The sequence below is a fragment of the Penaeus vannamei genome, chromosome 1, assembly GCF_042767895.1.
Source record: "Penaeus vannamei isolate JL-2024 chromosome 1, ASM4276789v1, whole genome shotgun sequence".
Lineage (NCBI taxonomy): Eukaryota > Metazoa > Arthropoda > Malacostraca > Decapoda > Penaeidae > Penaeus > Penaeus vannamei.
The window spans coordinates 48,553,928-48,563,927 of NC_091549.1; the positions used below are offsets into that span (position 1 = coordinate 48,553,928).

General features: G+C 40.6%; 1 protein-coding gene across 1 annotated transcript in view; it reads left to right on the forward strand.

The window, feature by feature from the left end:
- The window catches only part of LOC113812908 (uncharacterized), a gene marked incomplete at its 5' end in the record, with an annotated part of 325,536 nt that extends 321,216 nt beyond the window's left edge, over positions 1 to 4,320 (forward strand). The window contains 1 exon segment of the mRNA XM_070123955.1: positions 823 to 4,320. Within this exon segment, the coding sequence (XP_069980056.1) occupies positions 823 to 930 (108 nt within the window). The 3' untranslated portion in view covers positions 931 to 4,320.
- Between the last annotated feature and the right edge of the window lie 5,680 nt (positions 4,321 to 10,000).

The following is a 10,000-nucleotide window of genomic DNA, read 5'->3' on the forward strand; positions in this document are numbered from 1 at the left end:
TATATTACATATATATATGTATATATATATATATATATATATATATATATATATATATATATATATATATGTGTGTGTGTGTGTGTGTGTGTGTGTGTGTGTGTGTGTGTGTGTGTGTGTGTGTGTGTGTGTGTGTGTGTGTGTGTGTGTGTGTGTGTGTGTGTGTGTGTGTGTGTGTGTGTGTGTATGTGTGTATATATATATATATATATATATATATATATATATATATATATATATATACACATACATACATACATATATATGTGTATATCTTTTAAAATACATATATTTATATACACACATATATATACATATATATATATATGTGTGTGTGCATATACATATAAATATATATATAAAAAAATATATATATATATATATATATATATATATATATATATATATATATATATATATATATATGTATATATATATATGTATTTGTATGTGTGTGTGTGTGTATATACATATATATGTATATATATGTGTTTGCGTGTGTGTGTATACATGTGTACATATATATACATATATATATATATATATATATATATATATATATATATATATATGTGTGTGTGTGTGTGTGTGTGTGTGTATGTGTGTGTGTGTGTGTGTGTATACGTATTTGTATATATGTATATATGTGTATATATTATATATATATACAAAAGAAGCACGCAGAATAGTGCTGAACAACGAAGCTGCATTACTATGTAAGCAGATTCTCCCGTCCTCCGTCCCGCCTTGCCCCGTAGCAGCCCCCCCCCCCCCCCCCCCCCCCAACCCGGCCAGGCCCCTAACCGCCTCTCCTTCCCGCAGGGCGAGGAGGTGGACATCGACCTCTCCGACCCCGAGTTGAACAAAGCGGCCACCAAAATCCAGGCCACCTTCAGGGGTCACCGGGCCAGGGCAACCGACGAGCACTGATGACCTTTGACACCTGTGACGTCATCATCACCCCCTCCGCTACCCCCCGCACCGCCGCCCCACCCACCAGCACCATCAGCAGCGCCGTGGTGGAGGCTAGATGATCCGAGGCCAAGAACTGGTGGTGGATGGTGGACAGGTGGACGCGCAGTCTGGACCGGTCTTCTGTGGATCCGCCTCGAGTCTATTAAGCAATAAGAACTTAACTCATAAGATTAAGCTTTATTAAGTTATTGGTATTTTACAGAATGGATAGAGATATACATATATATTCATATTTTTTCCTTGGGGGCGAGTTACACAAGGTGAGACGCGAGGCTAACTTCAGTCATCGTCGGCGAGGATCATCATCAAAAAAATAATAATAAATAAATAAATAAACACATACCAAAGGCCTGCCCCATCTTACACCATGAGTCGCCGATCAACCGGCCAATCCAAGATCTTTCCGCAGTAGAAGGTGGAGCCGTTATGCACTCGGTGGTCGTCGAGGCGAGAGAGAGCAAGAAGCCCCGACTGGACGCGTGGTGTTCATCCATCGTCTTAGTTGTTTTTCTTTAAACGTTGAAGCAGAAGCACCCGTGTGAGGTTATGAACCTTTCGTTTCACCATTCCTTGTTTTTCCGTTTCGGGGAAGACCAACAGAGACATGTGGATGCTTTTGAATTTACCACTTGACGTAGTTTTAATACATCATGCCGATACCTACTTCGTCTTTTCTCTAGAGGCTTCGTAATGTTTAAGCTTATCAGACTTTGTAATTTTAGAGTTGTCTTGCTACATTTACTTGTATTCGTATATACAGTTTCAGATGAGGAATGTGTGACAAGAATTGCTAAAAATAACATTATACATCGCAGCTATAGAGTCCTTTGCATTTGCCCAGCAACATAATAACCATGAATTTATTCACGTATAAAGAGAACCATCGCAGTAGAGGTGATAGGAATGTATAACTTCAAAAAAGCGGGATGAGCAGGAAGTCACCGCCTGCGCGATCGAGAGCCTCCACCACGGCCGATGAAACCGCGTTCTGCCTCGCCCAGGACGGCCCTCTCCCCGGCACCTCCAGCTTCCGATGCCTCCCAGCGACGGGGAGGCTTCAGCTCCTGCGGCTGCCCGGAGAGGCTCTCCATCTGCCGTCCTCCTTGCAGGAGCGGCAGGTGGCACCGTCCTGCGGTCTAGTGCCAAGAGATAGTCATTCAGAGTTAGAGTTCCCGCTAGTAGGGAGACATGAGCATGCGTCAGTATGCAATGGCAATAGGACTTGATGAGTACTTCACACGTAGCTGCACCTAGTTGCAGGGATGATCTGGCTTCGAACCGCTGCCAGCTGCGCGCGGATCCCAGCGACGGGGCGTCCGCGCGCTCCTGCGCACCGTTCTCAGCAAAGGGCGACTCGGAACTACGGGTGTTGCATGCACCTGCGGATTGCTCTCCGCGGCGGGTGGCTCCCAGCAGTGGATGGTCGCTTGCGGCGGGAGGCTCCCGGGGCGGGGGCCGCAGCCGAGGCGCGCCGGCCCGTCTATCTCTGGCAGAATGTTCGAGACAATCATGCCCTTCGCTGCTGGACGCCGCGGGGAGCACCCCAGAGAGACTAGTCTTACCGGGAATGTCTTTTCCTCCTCACCGCAATAACGCTCTTAGTCTTCTAGATCTCCTAGACGGATTGATCGATACGAGGAACAAGGTAGTCGGGCAATCTGCATGACATCACCTTCTGACGCCTCTCACGCGCTCGCCCAACACCTCGCAGAGCTATCTAGGCTCTGATGAAACAATGCAGGCTTTGGTGAGACTATTCAGGCTTTAGCGAAACTACCCAAGCTTTGGCGTGGTTTCCCAAGGTCACTTGTATTTAATGAAGCTACCTTGGTTTGTGCGAGGATTTCCCAGACTATGGCGGACTACCCGAGCTGCGTCGGAGCTTCGCTGGTAACGGAAAAGTTAGCTTCGGGGAAGTTGAATGCCTAAGGGAAGCAACCCAGGAACCGGCGTATTTATTAAAGCTCAGCGAAGTTTCTGCAGAAGCCACAGACATGTGCAGGAAGTTATATGTCCCTCGAGGTTCTGATGAAATCGAAGAGTCTTTGTCTAAAACACACTGGTTCTCTGGAAGCAATCTGTGATAAGCACAAGCGGGTTTTACCAGTAGCTTCCCAGGCTTCAGTGCAGCAACCGGAGTTGTGGGAAGCTACGTAAGTACTGGTGAAGCTCCCTAGACTCTAACGAAGTTACCTTACGTTGTGGCGAAGTTCCTATGCTCTGATGAGGTAACCCAGGCTCCGGTAAGATTATAGAATTTCCATTATTCTTTTCGAGAGTTCACCTGCCATAACCACATTACTTCTGCAGATTCTGCTGCGAGACTGTTTATGTGTCTGTGATTTATTGAGCTTGTCCTATTTTTCCTTCTCTGTCATTATCTGCAGGATCACTTGTGTTAGGATACACCATGCAGTGTAAACATCTTTTGGTGTCCGGAAACCAATCAAGAATACTGTCACTATGATAACGCAATTAAAAGCCAATCAAAGAAGTTTTTAGATATCATCTTTGACAGCTTCCAGCTGGTCAGTTAACATCAGTAATCAAACAATACTCGTTTGTAATAATAATATCTTAGTGTTCACAGTTCTGAACCAGTTTTTGCTAATAATATCCTCACTTTTGAAGGCATGTTCAGTCTAGAAGAAAAGTATCAATCCGAACCCATCACTATGTATCGTTTCAATAAATATATATATCCTTTTCAAGTTTTTTACTTGTATTGTGATTCAGCCTCGTGCGGTCCAGCCTGCCCACGTGTTAGCCAGACCACAACTGGTGCTGACATGAGGCTGCCTAGCAAAATTTGTAGAGAAAATCAGCGAACTTCCGTGGAAAGTAGGCATAGTCACTGGCACCATTAGACTCATCACTAAGTTCCCGGAGCTGCCAAAGTACGGGAAAAATAAATAAAATAAAATTCTGCCATTCATAAGCACCTTCCTGCTGGCCATTCTCGCTAACACGTGAGACAAAAAAAAACTCATTATTGAAATCTGTTGTTGATGTTTTAAAGATTTAAGATTATAAAAAAAGAAGAATCTCTTTAATGGTGTTGTACTTTTTAAATCTGAACAGTGTTCCTCTCTCGTTGACCATCTTCTAAGTAGATTTGTATTCTCGTAGTGTTATCTTGATCATTCTCGTTTACTATTGACATCTGGTTCGAGTTAAGACAGAGCTGTCCCTCCTGTGCTGTTATCTAAATACAAATTAATGATAAGACTATTATTAGAATACTACTACTAGCCTTGGCGTGAGCTTCATAGTGTTTTAAGAAAGATAGTGAAAATGTTCATAAAATGCTCAATTGGAGTAAAGAAAAATAAAGAAAATACCAGATTCATTATTTTTTTCCCTTCATTGACCATTTGCATGCTTGAAAAAAAAAAGAAGAAAAAAATGAGATGTATTTACGATGACTTTTTTCCTCCATCACCCTTTTTGGAGAGAGAGTCACGTATCATTCAAGCGTTTTTATTTCCTTCCACACACCCTGACTCATGGATTTGAAAATGGCCTCAGCTTGGAAAAAAAAGACGATCAAAATCCCATTTTGGCGCGCAACTTCTTCCCAAGATTTCTCGCTTGGTGTTGGGGGCGCCGTTGAGAATGACGCTTGCCAAGATTTATCATTTCGAAGCAAGATTTATCATCTACATGTCCAGAGAAGCAAGTCTAAGGCAGGGAGAAATCTTGGTTAAGATCATTTGTCAGAACGGTTTCGAAAAACCTGCCGCAAGATGTCTCGTTTGAAATTGCGCGCCAAAATAAATCTAAGGGATCTTACTCTGAAAAGGTATGAATTAAGAGTTGAGCTGAATAAATGAATGAATAAAAGCAACAGGAAAATAAATGTGAAATAGATAATGTCCCAGAATAGAAATAAGGAGTAAAACACTTAGAAAGATATGAAATAACAGTCCTTAAAAAACCGCTTAAAAATCAGACAGATATACACAAAACTGAAGCAAGATTTAACACTTATCTGAATGCTATAGCCGCTTTCACACACGCACGCACACACACACACACACGTTGGCATCGTACTTCCATCAAACAAAAAATATTGAAATACAATAGCTTCAAGAAAATAAATAAAAAACGAAAAAATTCCAGCTCGCTTCCACAAAAAAGGGATATTTTGGCAGAGTCGACCTGACAAAGGACTCGAAATAATAATAATTCTCGAAATAATACCCATATATTACAGTCCTTATTTACACACATGAACCTAACTTGTTGTGCTATCATTTTGCTCAAAATATTTAACATTCTTTTTAAATGGGGGGCTGATAACGCACTCCTGTACTCTATAAATACAATTAGTGGATGCGAGAGTAATTTCTGAATAAATACATCAATGCTATCTATTTTCCAAAATAAGTAATCAACCGCCCCGTAATATTTCCTTAACTATATCCGCTATTGAAAGGACATGCATCTTTTAGGCTACGTGAGTCTTGAATTATCTATTGGTCCTTTTTTGTCATTTGCGAAGAAAGAGGAAAAGGAAGACGAAGCTGAGACCATTACGTTATCAAATCTACTTGAAGGAATTCTAGATGTGATAATGATGTAATAAAGTTTGGTATTAAGAGGTACTAAGGGGCAACTTTGAACCGTTGTTAGATTAGGTCATGGTAAGAGAGAGAGAGAGAGAGAGAGAGAGAGAGAGAGAGAGAGAGAGAGAGAGAGAGAGAAGGAGAGGGGAAGAGGGAGAGAGAGAGACAAAGAGAGAGGGTGGGAGAGAGGAGAGAGAGACAGAGAGAAAGAGAGAGCAAGAGAAAGAAAGAGAAACAGAGAAAGAAAGAAAGAGAGAGAGAAAAGAGAAAGATAGAGGGAGAGAGAGAAAACTAAAGAGAAAGAGAGAGAGAGGAGCTTCTGCACTGACTGTGACTTTGAGAATTGTATTCATCAATGATAATATACAAAACTCTGATTTTGCCTTGCAACTAGAAATACATAATATTCCCACTATGAAATTCTTGATTAGTACCTCGCCCTAAACATTAAATCAAATTGCAATTAACTAAAGTATTCTGCAGCAAAAATATCCACTTGAATAAATATCCCGAAAGCCTAAGGGGTAACACACGTATGATTTTTCAAGAGCGGAAAAAAAGAAAAAAAAATGGAAAGCAACAACCAAACGAATAAAATAAATTACAAGAAAAAAAAATACAAGAAAAAAAACAATCGTTAAGAGAATAAAGACATCACAGTCTTTGCCCTGCCCCCTAAAAATATAAAAATAAAAAAAAAAATCCTCTTTACACTCGGCAAAATAAGTGACATTCATTGCTCATGTCAGGGTAGTTTAGGTCCAATTTCAACCCTTTTATTCCTACTTGAAAAATAACGATACGAATGACAACGAAAACAAATCTAATCATGTTTTAAAACTTTTATTTCTGAAAATCGATTCTTCAACATATTTACTTAAATTGTAAAAAAAAAAGAAAAAAGAATCTTTACACAAACAAATAAAAATGAAAATGGTAAAGTGTCTTTTTTATAAATCACTCTTGGGGTTTGGGATTCACGAATGGTACAGAGGCCACTGGATTGCACTATTGGATTAGGCAGTTTGATTAAAAATGTTTTTACGGTTCTCTCTTATTGGGGTTTGTCTGCCTCTCTCTCCTTTATTTCTGTCTGTCTCTCTCTATATATATATATCTATTTATCTATCTGTCTGTCTCACTCTTCTCTCTCTCTCTCTCTCTCTCTCTCTCTCTCTCGCTCTCTCTCTCTCTCTCTCTCTCTCTCTCTCTCTCTCTCTCTCTCTCTCTCTCTCTCTCTCTCTCTCTCTCTCTCTCTCGCTCTCTCCTCTCTCTCTCTCCTTCTCTCTCTCTCTCTCCTTCTCTCTCTCTCGCTCCTTCTCTCTCTCTCTCTCCTCTCTATCTCCCTCTCTCTCTCTCTCTCTCTCTCTCTCTCTCTCTCTCTCTCTCTCTCTCTCTCTCTCTCTCTCTCTCTCTCTCTCTCTCTCTCTCTCCCTCACTCCCTCTCCCTCTCCCTCTCCCTCCCCCTCCCCCTCCCCCTCCCCCTCCCCCTCCCTCTCCCTCTCCCTCTCCCTCTCCCTCTCCCTCTCCCTCTCCCTCTCCCTCTCCCTCTCCCCCTCCCTCTCCCTCTCCCCCTCCCTCTCCCTCTCCCTCTTTCTCTGCCTTTTTTCTAACTTCCTCACCCTCCTCCTCCCCTCTCTTGAACTCTCAAGGATTTCTGTAATGACTGGAAGGTGATCAGCAGAACTCAGTAACCTTCATTCATGTCTTTATTGGGGGAGAAGGCTTACGGGTCACTGGAAACCGGAAGAGTGGGACCTAGTATGCTGTCACGGAGAAGGTAGGTCATGGTCGGAGAGAAGGATGACACGACCTGGGCTGAGGTATCGCTCATGACCTCCACCTAGGCCCGGTTCAAAAGGACTTGTGGGAGTGAAACTACAGTGAAACTACCTGGCTCACGGTTCCCTGTTTCGTTCGAATCGCCGTTCGGGAAATTCCTGAAGATCTGTGCAGTTCTTTCTCTGGCATATTCTAAAACGAATGACTATGGGCTTTTTAGGGAATGTGGGATGGGGTTAGATCAAATAGAATCTTCAATTCCAAAATTCTTAATTATGTGTCCTTTGAAGCTTCAAAAAGGAATATTTTTGTCTCTGTAATAGATTGTTGAAATCATTAACTTGGCAAAATACATCGGCCAAGTTAATACGTTATAGGAAAGGACAAGGACAAGATATTTGAATACTGGTCTAAAAGTATGTTCTTTACAATAACCACGAACCGCACGCCTGTGTGTGCCCGAGTGTGTACAATTTCTGCCTTAAAGATATTGTTAAAAAAAAAATCAAGAACAAAAATTTATATATGTAACTTGAATAATAACATTTCATGTTGGATGATAATCTAAATTTAAAACTATGGAAATATGGTTTTCTTTGCATACGAGCTTAAATAAATGTAATTCATTGGCGGTTTAGTATAAATGCTATGCTTGTTATTAAATTCCGATAACTATAACCCAAATAAATAAATAGAGGGATTATCAGGTAAAAAATAAGGTTATTAATACAAACCACACGATTACGTGAACTAGAGAGAGAGAGAGAGAGGGGGGGGGGGGGTAGGGGGGCGTTAGAGGGAGAGGGGGAGGGCGAGAGAGAAAGAGAGAGAAGAGGGGGAGAGGCAGAGAGATAGATAAACCGAGAGACGGGAAGAGAGGCGGGAGAGGGAGAGAAAGAGAGAGAGAGAGTAAGAGATATGTATATGTGTGTGTGTGCGTGAGCGTGTATATGTGTATGCGTGTGTGTGTGTGTGAGAGAGAGAGAGAGAGAGAGAGAGTAAGAGAGGGAGAGAGGGGAGGGGGGTATGTGTTTACATATGTACGTGAGTGATTCCACTTTCAATTATTAATGCAAACACATCTGAGTACATCAACTTATAAAGATAATAACGATAATAATAATTTAAAGTAAAAAAAACGAAAATGATAATATATTTGCAATGAAATTTGGCATGTTTTGTGTCGTTACCTCTCGAAAAGCGCGTTTTCTCACCCAAGCTAGCACTTAATTGACTCAAGCATGTAAGAATCCACAGTGGTCTTAAATTTGTACCATATGATTATTCAAAAGGTCCGCAAGCGAGTTAAAGTTAATTCGGGCCTGTCTGATGCCCTATAAAATGAAGCCAATGGCGCCCAGAGGTCATAATTGTATCCCCCGAAGACTCAAGCATACTGAGGAATATTCAGAGAAATGGAGATATTTTGAATATGTAAACAGATGAAACACGAAATAAACTTTATTAGATTTGAATATAAAGTACAGTACTATCTTATTTCCCTCTCTGATTACACCCTTCTTCCACTTTTGGATGCTCTGCAAGCCACTGAATGAAGCACCTCTTCCCTTACTTTTGAGTCTACTGTATTCAGGGCTCTGAGGCTTGAAGTTTACCATTCAATTTACGATAATTTACTTCTGGTATATCTATGCACTGTTTTATAATATATAAAGTACAAACACGGGAAAGTTTGCAACAGGAACAACGAAGGGAAGGGCAAGAAAACACACGAATATGCCGAAGGCCGTGTGTTGCCCTTCCCAACGTTGTTCCTGTTGCAATCTGTTCATCAGGAATTCCACACACGGGAAAGTTTGTGCTACGCGTAACGAGAGCTGAACCTACCTGTACCATACAGCAAAGTTCAATCGAAAACTAAATGTAACCCAAGCATTCAACTCAAACCCAGAATTTTACCTTTCTAAAACTCTGAGGAATCTCTATGTAATAAAGATTATATAACAATCTTCCACCAGTTTGTGTTGGTTCTCGACAGAAGAACGTTTCATATAGATTAGGGTTTCATTTGGTACTGTACCATTTGATCGGAGTAGAGTTCAAATTTATATTTCTTTGTTATATTTGGCTATGACCATGACTTTATTTACATCAGCACCAAACTCATGATTTACCAGTAATCCCATATTACTTATATTTCAATTGGATACTTCAGTAAAAACACTTGATCCTTCAACAAAAGTTTTGTTATATACAAGGCATTGTTCCACTGTAAACTAAATAATATTCAGTTATGCTGAACTGATTTTTTAGGTTAATCAAATTTTTCGTTGCACAACACTTTTTTGATTGATGATATTTATCCTGATAGTCTTTAGTGACCAGTGTTACTTGCATTGCGAACTTTCCAGATCTGCAAACGTACTTCATACCTTTTCACTTGTCATATCAGTCAAGAAACTATGTTTGTGTTGAAAAAAATGTTGAAAGAGCATTACATTACCAATATATTTCACCACAAACAATGATGAAGCGCTGTATATAGTAAATATATACAGGATGTATTTTGGGTAAATACTTTATTAAAACATTATCCAACATCAGTCATGTCGTTTACACTATAGGAAATTCATTTGTTACGATTATAAGACGGACAAAATATAAATTCAAATTGTAAAGGGTTCTCTGCCTCTCTGCCATTCCTCCTTTTAGAA